Consider the following 16,051-nt stretch of genomic DNA (forward strand, 5'->3'; position numbering starts at 1 on the left):
ATATCTTCAATGTTTTTGCTCAGTGTGCTAACGATTCTGACAGTCCCCCCCCCTTCACAGATTCTAAATTTTGGTTTGTTGACAGTGTCAAACAAGGTTGCTTGCAGCTCACTACAAAAACAAGCTTGGACTTCTTGACATGTCTTAATTTGTTTCACAATCTTTGTACACAAAAGGCTCGTTCAGACAGCAACATTTATTTCCAGTTCTCCAGGCTGTTTGTTGATCAATTGACAAGAAGATTTATTACTTTACTTGGACACGAAGCAGGACTGACATCAGGGAAAGCATCCAGCTGTAGAAAACTCTACCGCAACATACTCTTGTCTGATCCATAAGGTCAGAAAATTGACCGGTTCTTACTTTATGGACTCTGGAAGGTTGAAAAACAAAGGTGACCTAAAGAGGAATTTGAATCCAGAAAACAAATATCAAAACCAATAAACAAAACAAGACTTTAATTTAAAGAATTAGGTTTCAGTTTTGGTTTCTGTTTTCTGTAGAACTAAGATGGTGTTCCAGCTTCCGCAGTAAATATCAAGCTGCTCTGGCTGGCATTTTAAGGAAGGAAGATGTTGATCTTGTACATAAGTGAGACGGTCTCTGTTATAACAATCTCCCAGACCCAATTGACCATAACCATTCCAACCACAAGTAAATAATTTACAGCAATCTGAAAGAAGAGAATGGACGATGTAGATGGCATCTCACAAGAAATAATGATGACTTATATGACATGTCGTAATAAACACTTATATGTCATAAGTATATATGACATGTCATAATAAGTGTCATAAATATATGATAATATATAACATGTCATAATAAGTATCATAGACATATGGCGATATATGACAAGTTATAATAGAAACTTAATATCACAAATCATATATCACAGGTATATAATAATAATATATATAAATCTCTCTCTCTCTCTCTCTCTCTCTATATATATATATATATATATATATATATATATGCCCAGCCCAGAGATAATAACCAGTCTGGGACCAGCATCACAGAGAGCGTCACCGAAGACCCTGGTACCACCACCATGATAATGAACAAACCATACATACAGATAGGGTGATCAGGCCTGCAATGTAAGACACTTACCCAAGGTTCTATGCAGTGGAAATGAACCCGGAGCCATGTGGTTGGGAAGCAAGCTACTTACCACACAGCCACACCTGCACCTGTAGGTATGGATGGGTGTGATTTTACTTAGTTTGACATATCTTCTCAAGTACAGCAAATCACAAGCCCTGGTCCACACACACACACATCATCATCATCATCCTCATCATTTAATGTCCATTTTTCCATGCTGGCATGAGTTGGACGGTTTGTCTGAAAACTGGTAAGCTAGGGAGCTCCACCATGTTCCAATCTGATTTGGCATGGTTTCCATGGCTGGATGCCCTTCCTAATGTCAACCACTCCAAGAACGTAGTGGGTGTTTTTTATAATCCACTGGCATGGGTGCCAATTATGAAACACTAGCACCAGCCACAACTACGATCTCACTTGGCTTAGCAGGTCTTCTCAAGCATCGTATATTGCCAAAGGTCTCGGTCACTTGTCACTACCTCTGTGAGGCCCAAAGTTCAAAGGGTGCTTTTTACGTGCCACCAGCATGGGTGCCAGCCCTGTACACTGGCATCAGCCACAACTACAATTTCATGAGACCTGATGGGTCTTCTCAAGCATGGCATATCACCCAATGTTTGAAGGGAGCTTTTTACATGCCAGTTACACAACACTGGCAATATACATAAATACAAAAAGCTTCTTTCAGTTTCCATTTATCAAATCCACTCACAAGGCTTTGGTTTGCCTAAGGCTCTAATAGAAGACATTTTCCAAAGGTACCACACAGTGGGACTGAACCCAGAACCATGTGGCTGGGAAGCAAGCTTCTTTCCACACAGCCATGTCTGCACCTATCTAAGAATTTTAATTTGCATCCTTATGATTCAGAGTTCAATCCTTCTGTGCAGCCTTTTCTTTGACCAAACATCAACAATTCCCAAGCAACATGATATTTCCTCATAGCTAGACATAGGTAGACACAGAAGATTAAAAATGAAGGACACCACTTGCTTGATGATGATGATGTCTGCTTGCAACTGTCATGTGATGTCAAGACAAGAAGACACAAATGCATGCACACACACACACACACACATGCATGCACACACACATACACACACACACACACACTCATATACAAACAGGCTTCTTTCCGTTTCCATCGACCAAATTTACTCTCAAGGCTTTGCTTGACTCAGTACTATGGCAGAAGACACTTGTCCAAAGTGTCACACAGTGGAATTGAACCTGGTACCATGTGGTTAAGTTCCACGGAGACGCTTTTGGGTGTTTTTCTATGATAGCAACATGAATACCTTACAAAGTGTTCACATCACTAAAAGGGAGATAAATTACCATCTCAAAAAAACCCCAAAAAGCATTAATCCAATCATTTGATTAAGATAAAATATATACTTGATTAATTACAAAAGTTGATGTAATAATTGACAATTATGACAGACACCAGTGAACTAATAAAAGAATATTCCAGGTTCTAGCAACTTTATATCTTTTATATTTTATACTTTACTTGTTTCAGTCCTCAGACTGTGGCCATGCTGGGGTACACCTTGAAGGATTTAATTGTACAAATTAACCCCAAGACTTATTTCTTTTAAGACTAATACTTATTCTAACAGTCTTTTTTGATGAATCACTAAGTTATGTAGATGTAAACAAAATGCACACACACACATATTTGCAAGCTTCTTTCAGTTTCTGCCAACCAAATACACTCACATGGCTTTGGTTGGCTCAGGGCTACAGTAGAAGACACTTGTCCAAGGTTCCATGCAGGGGAACTAAACCCAATCTGTGTTTGGGAAGCAAACTTCTTACCCCACAGTCACACCTGTGCCTATATACCGTAAATCCTCGAGTATAGTCCGCCCTTGAGTATAATATGCAGGGGATTTTTAAGGGGCTGTGCCTCTGGAAACCTAGACCTTATGTATAATATGCACCCCTTCTCTAACTTGAGTCAAGGAGGTCTATATCCTGTCCTTGGTTTGTAAAACTGTATACGGTAACGTCCTTTATTATTTTGGCATATATAACATAATGCAAACGTGTAGCTTTTTTGTGCATTTTGTTTGCAGAAAATAAAGAAATAACAGTAATAACGTTTAATAAATGTTGCTTACTGCAAGTTATGGATGATTCTTTTATGACTTCATTGCTTTCAGGCTTAGCTTAAGGTATTTTCGCACCCGACATCACAAAATGCGTCTGAATAAACATTGCCGGACAACAAATAGAGACTCGGACATTGCTTAGAAAATGATTTTCATTTTTAACCTTGTATATAGTACACACTAGGGATTCTGACCTTTAAATTTTGGGGAAAAAATGCGGATTATACTTGAAGATTTACGGTATGTAAAATCATATGTAGAAGTTTATACTTACTTGTAAGAACAGCAGTATGGCGTGCACCACATGCGACTTTGGCTACAACAATATCCTCTTCCTTGTCATCAGGTGGCAGCACTAAATATGGCAGAGCTTGAATTGTTACGGCATCGTTCTTTTCACTGCAATCGTCAGTAATTTTAAACTCATGATCCAAATTTTTCCTACACAGGATGCCAAGTTGTCCACATTCATTCCATCCCCACATGTACAAATCTCCAAACTCTGCCAAATACAAAAAAGAAAAATAAGAGTTGAAACAGATTATCATCCTTTTATGTATGCTTTTCAGGCTGGCATGGGTCGGATGGGTTGTCTAAGTTTGAGTCAGTTCATATTTGAAGTCACTTCTCTTCTAGATAGCTCAGGAAGTGCATCCAGAAAAGCTAGACAGAAGAACTAAGAAGGAATTCAATATGAATGGAGGACTCCACCCAAAGGCAGGATTAGCAAGATTATACTTACCTAGAAAGGAGGGTGGAGGAGTGTTAATATCAGTAGAAGACTATGTGGAGTTAGCTAGAGTAGATATAGACTCATGCGTAGGTAATAGGGAAAAAAGTTTATTAAAAGCAAGACATAGGGAAACCAAAAACCTAAACAAAGTTAAAAACCAGAAAAAAAGAACAGAAATAATCTGATTGGCAGGAGAAGGCATTCCCAAAGATATTTGCAACAAATAGTAGTAGTGAGACATGGTTATGGTTGCAGAAAGGAAGGCTGGAAAGGGAGACAGAAAGTCTGTTAGTAGCAGCACAAGATCAAGCATTAAAGACTATTCGGATAAAAGACAAGACAGGCAAAAACTAAGTAGATTCCCAATGTAGGTTATGTAAATCAAAAGAGGAAAGCATTACTCATATAGTAAATGAATATAGCATTCTGGCACAGAAACAATACAAGAAAAGACATGCTAACCTAGTGGGAGCAATCCACTGGGAACTATGTAGAAAGCTAGGATTTGAGCATACTGATAAATGGTATGAACATGAACCTAGTAAAGTATTAGAAAGAAAGAAATACAAAATGTTGTGGGACTTTAACATTCAGACTGACAGAGCAATAGAAACTAGAAGGCCTGATTTGGTAACAGTAGATAAAGCGAATAGAAAATGCCATTTAATTGACTTTACAGTCCCAAATGATGAAAACATTAATGTGAAAAGTATGGAGAAAATAGCAAAGTACCAGGACCCAGCCATTGAATTATAGAGGCTATGGGAAGTACAGGTAAAATGTATCCCAGTAGTTACAGGTACATTAGGAACTATCCCTAAAGATCTGAACAGATGGATAGAGGAAACAGGCATAAAACCCAGTTTAATACAGCTCCAGAAAACAGTGTTATTAGGGACAGTTAAGATACTTAGGAGGGTTTTGGCATCTAAGGTTACTTGTTGTAGCCCAATAGGAGGGTTCTTGGCATCTAAAGATGTTAGGGTTCTTTTCTTTTCCAACAGTCTAATCTGTTGAGTGTATATGAAAATAATAATAATAATAATAATTTTTCTATAACAGGCACAAGGTCAACAGTTTTGAGGGGAGGGGGCATCAATTACATTGAGCCCAGTACTTGATTAGTACATATTTTATTGATACCAAAAGACCACAGCAGATTTGAATAATGATGATAATGATGATGATGATGATGAGTGTATTGTACAGAATGTTGATGTACATTTTAACAAAGACTGAAGGCTGCAGCATCTTCAATAAGCTGACAAAAGAGGCAACGAAATACAACAATGCAGCATCTACAGAAAATATGAGGTAAGTTGTGGAAGATGGAGATGCAGGAAGACATGGGATGAAGTATTGTACTTTGATCTCAAAACGCTGAACCTTACAAAGGAGATGAGAGAGGACCATGATGTGGGGTGCATTGCCTTATTTGAAAAGAACTGCCCACCACAACAGAATTGAGATCCTAAAACCAAGGTTCCACATAAAATAGCACTGGTGCTGCTGCCAAATAAAAAGCACCCACTACACTCTGTAAAGTGGCTGGAGTTGTGGTGGGCATCCAGCTGTAGAAACCAGGCCAAAACAGACTATGGAACCTGGTGTGGTTCCTGTCCTTGCCAGTTCCTGCCTAGCTGTCAAACCCATGCCAGCATGGAAAACGGACATTAACTTAGTGTTGAAGATGATGTTACCTGACACTGCAGCTGAATGCCAATTTCCTGAAGCTATTAGTACCATTCTGACACCTTCCAATGCTTCAATAACTTTGGGTTGCCCACAAATGTCTTCTGTGGTGCCATGACCAGTTTGTCCTCGGCTGTCAAAATAAGAATTAGAAAAATTCTAACTTTCATGTAATAAATATGAGTACGTTAGACATAATTTTATTTTCTTTGTATTGACGAGTAATATTCATAGCTACTTTAACAACATTGCTGTCCATTCGAGTGGACTGTGATTTTTTTAACCCCAAGAGGATATCTCTAGCTATCACCACTAGTAGACGAGGTACCCAGGACTGAGGAGTAGCAAAAGTAGTCTGAAACCAGGATTGGTCTACTGGTCCTGTCGCTAGCAGTTCACTCCCTTGCTTGCAATTTTATCAGATGCAGCTGTACACCATTAACCAAGATGTCCTCTCGGGGTTAAAAAACTGCAGTCGAGTCCATTCGAATGGACAGCCATGTTAAAGTGGCTACGAATATTACTTGTCAGTGCAACTACAGTATTGATCTCTTAGATTTTAGAACTGGCATTTTTGCTTATTTCTTTGAAATTGCTTTAGTTTAATGTTGAACCTGAGTATAACTGGATGTGGAGACAGAATAGGAGAACTTTTCTGATATCAACCTGTCTGGGATTGCCTCTAATTCTATGATGAAAAAAAAAAACTATCCATTTTGCAGTGTTTGTATTTAAATTAAAATCATAATTTCATACGAGAGTGTCTTCAAGATGTGTTTCAAACAGACCAGATTAGTAATAATAATAATAATAATAATAATCCTTTCTACTGGAAGCATAAGGCCTCAAATTTGGGGAAGGGATTAAGTCGATTACATCGACCTCAGTACGTAACTGGTACTAATTTATCGACCCCGAAAGGATGAAAGGCAAAGTTGGCTGCAGCGGAATTTAAACTCAGAACATAACGGCAGATAAAATACCGCTAAGTGACCAGGACCTCTGGAAATATGCTGTGCTTGAGAAGACTCGGCAAGTGCAAGTGAGACCATAACTTTGTGGCCTATGCCAGGGGTGTAACCAGTCCACTTATGCGTGCCTTTCTTTCATTGGACACTAAACTCTGCTTGCAAAGACCTGTTGAGGTAAGTGAAATCGAAATCGAAATCAAATGCAGTGACTGGCATCTGTGCTAGTGGAGCGCTAAGAGTACCATACGAGTGAGATCGTTGCCAGAGCAACAAGCTGGACTCCGTGCTGATGGCACGTTAAACACACCATTTGAGCATAATTGTTACTTGTGTCACCTTACTGGCACTTGTGCTGGTGGCACATAAAAAAAACATTCGAGCGAGGTCGTTGCCAGTGCAGCTGGACTGGCTCCTGTGCAGGTGGCACATAAAAAGCATCATTTGAGCGTGGCTGTTGCCAGTGCCGCCTGACTGGTCCTCGTTCCGGTGGCACGTAAAAGCATCCACTACACTCTCACAGTGGTTGGCATTAGGAAAAGGGCATCCAGCTGTAGAAACTCTGCCAGATCAGATTGGAGTCTGGTGCAGCCATCTGGTTCATACATACATATATATATATATATATATATATATATATATATATATATATATATACATAAATACATACATATATATATATATATATATACATAATACATACATATATATATATATATATATACATAAATACATACATATATATATATGTATGTATGTATGTATGTATGTATGCATGTATGTATGTATGTATGTATGTATGTATGTATGTATGTATGTATGTATGTATATATGTATATATATATATATATATATATATATATATATATATATATATATATATATAATATATATATATATATATATATATATGTATGTATGTATGTATGTATGTATATATATATATATATATATATATATAATATTAATTAGAGACAAAACCACTATTATGCAAATCAAACAAAGAAAGACTTAATCCAATACATAAAAAATTTTATATAAATTAAATAAAATTAAGTTATCCACTACAATTGTTTCTTGTCACTTCTAAGAAACAATTGTAGTGGATAACTTAATTTTATTTAATTTATATAATTTTTTTTATGTATTGGATTAAGTCTTTCTTTGTTTGATTTGCATAATAGTGGTTTTGTCTCTAATTAATATTATATAATATTTTACTATAAAATTGGATTCAATCCTAAATCTGATTTTTCCCTGTAAATTTGGATTTATTCCCTAATATTTATTATTATATATATATATATATATATATATTATATATATATATATATATACATACATACATATATAATATATATTTATATGTGCAGATATACGTGTGTGTACTCTAAGTACAAACGATGTAATTAGCAGACCACATAGAACACAGTAAGAATGACAGGAATGAACTATAGAATCAACAAACCTTCCTGATCCATAGGAAAAAACAGAACCAAAGTCAGATAGCATTAATACATGATCTACACCACATGCCACAGATCTGATGGCACACCCCAGTGGGAGAGGTTTGCATATGTATTCTATAGATGACTGATGGTAAACCGGACTAATTTCAACCGGAACATTCTCTTCTGCAAAATAAAGAATAACCTTTCACTTTTAAAAAAACAACAGAGAAGGAGATGGTGAGGCACCTCAATAATAAAAATGATAATAATAATAATAATAATAATAATAATAATAATAATAATAATAATAACAATAATAATCAACACTGGATAGAAGGACGAGAAAGTTGATGACGTTGCATGGTGCACGACACTAAAGCAAACGTAAACAGACCGTAAATGAAAAGAAAGCCGAGGGCTAATTAGTATAGAGCATTGTATAAGGACTAATTAGTATAGACCATTGTATAAGGAGTGAAAGGAGAATGCTTGCTGAGTATTTGATAAATAGTGATGAAGACCTGCTGGAATATGCCGTGAAAGTTATGGGTGTAAATGCAGATGAAATGATGGGCAAAGAAGAGTTTAACCAAAGAGCTGAGGAGAAGAGAAAAGAATACCTTCTTGAAATGAGAATGCATGGACAGTTTGAAAAGAATACACAAGATGTTAAGGTTATTACAACATCGTGGGTATGGCTTGAGCGAGGTGATTTGAGGCATACCACTGAAAGCCTGATCATTGCTGCACAAGACCAGGCTCTCACTACCAATTCCGTGAAGTGACTTCTGACACCCAGAAAGGCAGAAATCTGTGGAAAGAGTGTGGAAAATATGACCCACTTGGTAGACGTGAAAGCCTTACACAAAAAGAATACAGGCGACGCCACGATAAAGTTTGTGTATCTTCATTGGTTCTTATGTCGTAAATACCAATATGAAGTAACAGAGAACTGGTATGAGCATGTACCAAGTAAAGGTATGCAGGAGGATGGAAAAGTAACGATACTCTGGGACTATGATTTTCAGACAGATCGTTTAATCGAACACCGTTGGCCGGATATTGTCATATTGAATAAGAGAGATAAATACTGTCACATCATTGATGTAGCCATACCAAATGATGTGAATGTTGTGAGTAAAGAGGTTGAAAAAAATCACCAAGTACTCTGAGTTGAAAGTGGAAATGGCAAGACTGTATGGAATGCGAGAGGGTAATGTAAAAGTGATACCAGTGGTGATCAGAGTGTTGGGCTCATTCCCATTGAAACTTCAAGACATCTTAAGGCAACTGGAAATCCCATGCAAGATTAATGTCTTGCAAAAAGCAGCCTTATTGGGTACAGCACACATCATAAGGAAAGTAGTATCTGTCTGAGGTCCTTGTTGCAACTTGACAGATGACCAAAGTCTCTGGTGCATTTTTACCTACACTGTATTACAAAGGAATAATAACGATAATGATGATGATAATAAGTGGGAAATACAAAGGTTGTGATCAATGAGGAGAGTAGATGTGATACCAATAGTAATTGGTGCACATGGAAGTATCAGCACTCAACTACCAACATGGCTAAAAAAGATTGGTACAAATGTAAAAATAGAACGCCTACAAAAATCAGCATTGCTTGGAACTGCAAGAAATTTTCACAATAGCATCATACCCAGCAAAATAATCTTCTATACTATAAGAGCCACACCCGTCCGTCCGTCCAAAGCCATCAGCAATTAGATCATAGCTTCCCAAAGTGGGCAATATCGCCCACCAGTGGGTGATTTCAACTTACAGGTGGGTGATGGGCGAATTTGTAGAAAATGGTGGGAGATTTGAGATTTTGGTGGGTGATATGAACATTTTGTGGGTGACAATGAATTTTTAGAAATTGAGTCTGCATTTACTGATATCTAGGTATGCCTAGAATAAGGATGCACTTTTATCGATTTGACTACTCACACGAGACGTCGCTTTGTATTAAAAAAAAGCAGACTTGCTAATCGATTGAACATTTTTGTCACCGTCATTGAGATGGTTGTCATGTGTGCTGAAAATAGCAGCCAAGTAGGCCTAAGCTTTAAATCACACTCCACCACAAATTTTTTTTAGTGTTTAGCACAATCATATGAAGTCCCGTGTATAGAATTCAAATTTGCAAAAATTTTCTGTAAACTCCGAAAACTAAAAAGTTATGAGGAGTTATATATCGTGCATAATTCTGTGACTTCATATCAAAAGTACAAGAGCCTCATGGAAATGTATTGCCATCACTGCAATGCTTTGGTGTTTATTGGAGAGTGTACAGGAGGAAGAATGAACAATCCCAGTTTTGGTATTTGCTGTAAATCAGGAATGATAAAAACTGAAAATATCCCAGAGTTACCGAACACACTTACTGATCTCTTTCTTTCTGATACTCCCAAAGCAAAATATTTCAAATGTAGTATTCGAAGGTTCAACAACATAATGGTAATGTGTTCTATGAAAGCAGATGACACTTCAATACTGAGAGGAATTACAAATTACAGAATACATCGAATTCTTTATAGATTTATTGGAGTTCCTAGAAACCAAATAGGAACAGTCCTGTCTAGCTTACAAATGTATTTCTATGATCATGAAGAACAAATAAGATGACGAACGGAAAGAATGCCTCTTAATACAAAGCAAACCTTTGAAGTAAACTATTTTGAAAGATTCATTCTGCTATGAGATCTGCTGGAAATACTGACAATCTTTTCTATCTGTGCAGAATAATAAGTGAACTTGGTTCAATAAAGCAACATAGTCTAGAAACAAAATATGGTATATTTTTAGAAAGAATATTTGGCACATACCACTGATTGCAACACAATTCATTTCTTTACTATGGATTTGCTTAGGTTTGAAGTTTTCCACACCTTTCAATGAAACGTGCATAAAGTGGCCATGCCGCCATTCTTGTAGAGTTGAATTGGAGTCCATTACGATGAGATGTGATGACAACACAGAAATGGTTGTGGCTTGTAAAGCAGGCTTAACACTGGCATCAAGCTTATCAGGACTGAAGCCACATGTGATCAATCGGTGCTGGTCTAGAAATATAGGAATATATCTTCATTTAGTAGGGACCAAAATGGCCAGTTAACCAATTTGTTACCAAAATTCTGTTGATATACACAGCTTTTATGTGAATTAATTTTGAAAATAAAGAATTAGTAAAATAAGCGATTATTAAGCTGGTGTTTGAAAAATAAATTAACCTGTTATTTGGAGGAAAGCTTTAATTTAATCACCTTAAAACAACATGTTTGTATTATAGGACTAGGGAAGGTCATGGGCAGGTTGGTGTCAAAAGGGTTAAATATGGTATTGAACAGATTTAAGTCTTTTCATGTTACTTTTTGGCAGAGTAAAAAAATCTACACAATTTCAGTTCACAAATATATTTCTCTTATCTTTTATCTCTTGCTTGTTTCAGTTGTGAGACTGTGGCCATGCTGGGGCACCACCTTGAAGAGTTTTTAGTTGAATGAATTGACTCTAGAACTTGTTACTTTTTGTAAAGCCTGGTACTTATTATATTGGTCTCTTTTTGCTGAACCACTAGATTACGGGGAAGTAAACAAACCCACACCAGTTGTCAATTTGTGGTGGTGGGGGACAAGTACAGACATACACATACGACAAGCTTCTTTCAGTTTCCATCTACCAAATCCACTCACAAGGCTTTGGTTGGCCTGAAACTATTGTAGAAGATACTTGCCCAAAGTGCCACGCAGTGGGACTGAACCTGGAACCATGTGGTTGGGAAGCGAGCTTCTTGCCACACAGCCATACCTGTTAAGATAAATACTAAATATTTTGGGAAACATTACCTGTGATAGACTGGCAGGAAATGTATATCTCATTCACTTACATTATGAAACCACAGCTTAGCATCAACTCTCGGAGGTTCCTCAAAGCTTAAAATATGTCTATTATGATTGGTCATGAGACAGAAAATGAAAACATCAGCTTTCTCTTCTCCGCAGTTAGAAGAAATAATTTTGTCATGTACAACCATGTAGAAATAAATGTTCTGAGCAGTGATATAACAACCTACATGTAATAAATTAATAGATATTAATCTAAAATCATCTACGAACACACAACACAACACCCTCATCAACTGAGCCTTTGCAACACACCATGTCATATGTATGTATGTATGTATGTATGCGTGTGTGCGCGTGTGTGTGCGTGCGTGCGTACATGTGTGCATGCGTGTGTGTTCATGTGTGTGTTTGTCTTCCACCACCACTTGACAAGCCAGTGTTGGCTTGTTTACATCACTGTAGCTTAGCAGTTCAGCTAAAAGAGACCAATAGAATAAGTACCAGACTTCAAAGAAAAAATAAGTATTAGGGGTCAATTCATTCAACTAACATTCTTCAAGGTGGTGCCCCAGCATGGCCGCAGCCTAATGACTGAGACAGATAAAAAAAAGATGGAAAAAGATAGATGCCTATATTGTCTAGATGAGTCTTGATTAAGCAAACCTATAAGCAAAGGTGTTCAGATCTTCTTTGTATATGAGGGACTATGCAGTACAATACATTCTTCCTTTTTCAACCCCTTTACTGTAGAAATCCAATGTAGCCACTCCAAATTTCATTACCCTAAACTATGGAAAGCAGTTTTAATATACCAATCTATCTTTTGTTGAGGAATGTCACGTTTGAAACCATTTTTTGTTGAGCTATGTCAAGTTTATCATGAGGCAACATGACTCGCAGAACTTACCAATTCTAGTTTTTGAGAGACATTTAACATCATTACTGGAATAATCATACAATTTAATTTCACAGTCAAAGGATTAAAACAGTATGGTGTGATTTGCTGGAAATTAGGTTGCTATTTCTAGTAGGTCAAGGTTTATGAGAACCATTGACTAAAGTAAATAGGATGAGATGCTTACCTGTGAGCCAAGCAATAAAAGACCATGATATTTCACATTCAGTAAGTTTTTCTTTATCTTCAAGACCTAAATGAATTGCTTGAAGAGTTTTTATCTTTGATTCTATGGAATCAGCAGTCAGTTGCGAAAATCCATTAAAACCACAAGCCCAAACTTCAGACATCCTTATATTTATATATTTAGTTTTACACTTAAAAAAATAGAAAGCAAATATGTTAAATATATAAAGTTAACAAGCACAAATTTAAGGTTTACTTATTATTATTTTCATATACACTCAACAGATTAGACTGTTGGAAAAGAAAAGAACCCTAACATCTTTAGATGCCAAGAACCCTCCTATTGGGCTACAACAAGTAACCTTAGATGCCAAAAACCCTCCTAAGTATCTTAACTGTCCCTAATAACACTGTTTTCTGGAGCTGTATTAAACTGGGTTTTATGCCTGTTTCCTCTATCCATCTGTTCAGATCTTTAGGGATAGTTCCTAATGTACCTGTAACTACTGGGATACATTTTACCTGTACTTCCCATAGCCTCTGTAATTCAATGGCTGGGTCCTGGTACTTTGCTATATTTTATATACCTCTCATATTGATTTTTTTCATCATTTGGGACTGTAAAGTCAATTAAATGGCATTTTCTATTCACTTCATCTACTACTACCAAATCAGGCCTTCTAGCTTCTATTGCTCTGTCAGTCTGTGGCAGATGTGCAGGAACAATAAGTACTAAGAGAACACAGGGCCTAGTCTCTCTCAAATGCTTAGGAGGCTCTCTTGAAGTTGTAGATAGATTCTGTTACCTAGGTGACCAAATCAGCAATGGTGGAGAATGCTCTGAAAGTATTGTTTCTAGAATACATATAGGACGGAGAAAGTTCAGTGAGCCACTATCTCTGTTGGTAACAAAAGGACTCCCTCTCAGAATGAAAAGTAGATAGTATGATGCCTGTGTATGAACAGCTATACTCTATGGTAGTGAGGCATAGGTTCTGAATGCAGAGGACATGCATAGACTAAGGCAGTGCGCTCCACTGGATGTGCATGATGAAGCATAAATGTGTTGAGAGAAAAGTTGAACATAAAGAGGAATCACATGCAGCATGCAAGAGAGGAGATTGCATTGGTTTGTACATCTGATCCATATGATTGAAGACAGCTGTATAAAGAAGTGCCAGTCACGGAGAGTGGATGACATCTTTGGAAGATGGAGACCCAGGAAGTCATGGGATGAAGTGGTGAGGACCAATCTCAGGATGTTGGACTTCACAGAAGGAAAAGACAATGGACTAAGATGTCTGGTGATATAAGGTTTTTGAGAAGACCCACCCACATTAGCAAACTTGAGTTCTAGAAGTGTTGTGTTCCTTCTACATGTAACAATAAAATTCTCACACAGCCAACCCCCAAAGAACCAAACTACATCCTGCTTTCCCAAACCATTTCTCTTCTCTTCCTCACATTTCCTCTTTATACACTATGATCATCTCCCACTCCCCAATCTAGTCCTCACTACCCTCCTCCCTCCCCATATACCCAGATTCTCACCAGCAACAAATCTGTTTCTGCCCTCATTCTTGACCACTCCCTCTCCCTCCTTCTCTTGCTCTTACCTGTGGCTAGGTGACCATGTATCTCCTTTACAGCAGCACACCTCTTTCTTTTTAGCTCTCCACCTCTCTTTAGGTAATCACGTCCCTCCTCTTCAGCAGTACACTTGTTTCTGCCCTCATTCTTGTTAACTCTCGCTCTCTTCCTTCCTCCTCCTCCCTCTCTCTGGCTAGGAACCATGTGTCCCCTCTACAGCAAAACATCTGTTTCTGCCTCTCTGTCACATCATCATCTGACACAAGATCACCTCCTCCAATGCCCACTCCCCTCTCAAAGATTCTCTGTTTTGCAAAGTTACTTGGTGACCCTGCCGGTGCAGGTGCCGATTGAAAAGCACCCAGTCCACACTGTGAAGTGGTTGGCATTCAGCAGGGCACCCAGCTGTAAAAACCATGCCAAAACTGACCTCACCTGTGCGAGTGCGGATTGGTTGGTGTTAGGAAGGGGACCAAGCCAGAAAAGCCATAGCAAAACAGACACAGAAGCATGGTGCAGGTCCCTGCCTGGCCTGGCCAACTCCTGTCCAACCCATGCCAGCATAGAAGGAGGAAGTTAAACGATGATGATGGCGATGATAAATCCTCTAAACTGTTTTTTCACCTAGATTCTTGAGAGCTTAAGTTTCTTTTCTTTTCTTACCTGGAATTCTTTCTTCTCAATAGTGATTATCAATATACAACAACATTGACTGTAAAATTATTTTTTTCTCTCGACTTCAACAATATCAGGTATTCGGGATGAGTCGGACGTTACCATCCAGAATGGTTCATATTCTTCAGCTCATCCTAGAATGTGACATTTAAATCAACCAATAAAAATTTCTGTGAAGAGATATGTTAATTAGTAAATAGAATTTGGTTGTCTCAATGGTTTTAAATGGCAATCACATTTTCGAATCGACGTAAATGACATGAATCGTCTGCAATCCAAGAACGATTGTAAACAAATCGATCGATATCCGATTTGTTTACTGAATATACGGAACAAGAACAGTTCACGTTGATCAGGTTAAGAAAGCATTATTATAATCAATTTTCCAATATGAAATCGTTCGAAGGCAACTACGCAGAAGGACAAATTCTAGAAAAGAGTCTCCACATATTTATTAAATAAATCATTGAAGACTACCTGTATCATAAAAAAAAACTATTAAATCTACTTCCTTTTATATATGTCATCAAATGTTAATGAGAAAGGTGTAAACCTCATATAGTTTCGTTTCTAATCTTATATATATCTGAGGACTTGTGTCATTAAAAGAGAAAATGATTTCAGGTGAAACTTACCGGTGTTAACACGGCAACATTTTCAAGCGGAAGTTTACAATTCACTGTTGCATGTTCAGCAGTGAAAGGAAATGAGATACGCGATGAAACACGAATGCTACAATTAAATAATTTAATTTTTATCGAAATTTGCCGAATACTTCATTAA

The 16,051-nt window shown here is 37.4% G+C and overlaps 1 protein-coding gene across 1 annotated transcript; it reads right to left on the minus strand.

Annotated features, from left to right (window-relative positions):
* Window positions 1-438: 438 nt before the first annotated feature.
* On the minus strand, window positions 439-16,036 carry LOC115223246 (RCC1 domain-containing protein 1). Its single transcript, XM_029793744.2, has 7 exons — window positions 15,904-16,036; window positions 13,005-13,194; window positions 10,903-11,139; window positions 8,089-8,254; window positions 5,661-5,785; window positions 3,502-3,729; window positions 439-673 (listed from the first exon to the last, which is right to left on the minus strand). Exons 2-7 carry the CDS (start codon window positions 13,165-13,167, stop codon window positions 471-473), a joined length of 1,122 nt encoding a protein of 373 aa, XP_029649604.1. The 5' UTR covers window positions 13,168-13,194; window positions 15,904-16,036; the 3' UTR covers window positions 439-470.
* Between the last annotated feature and the right edge of the window lie 15 nt (window positions 16,037-16,051).

The sequence above is a fragment of the Octopus sinensis genome, linkage group LG22 (assembly GCF_006345805.1).
Source record: "Octopus sinensis linkage group LG22, ASM634580v1, whole genome shotgun sequence".
NCBI classification, from domain to species: Eukaryota; Metazoa; Mollusca; class Cephalopoda; order Octopoda; family Octopodidae; genus Octopus; species Octopus sinensis.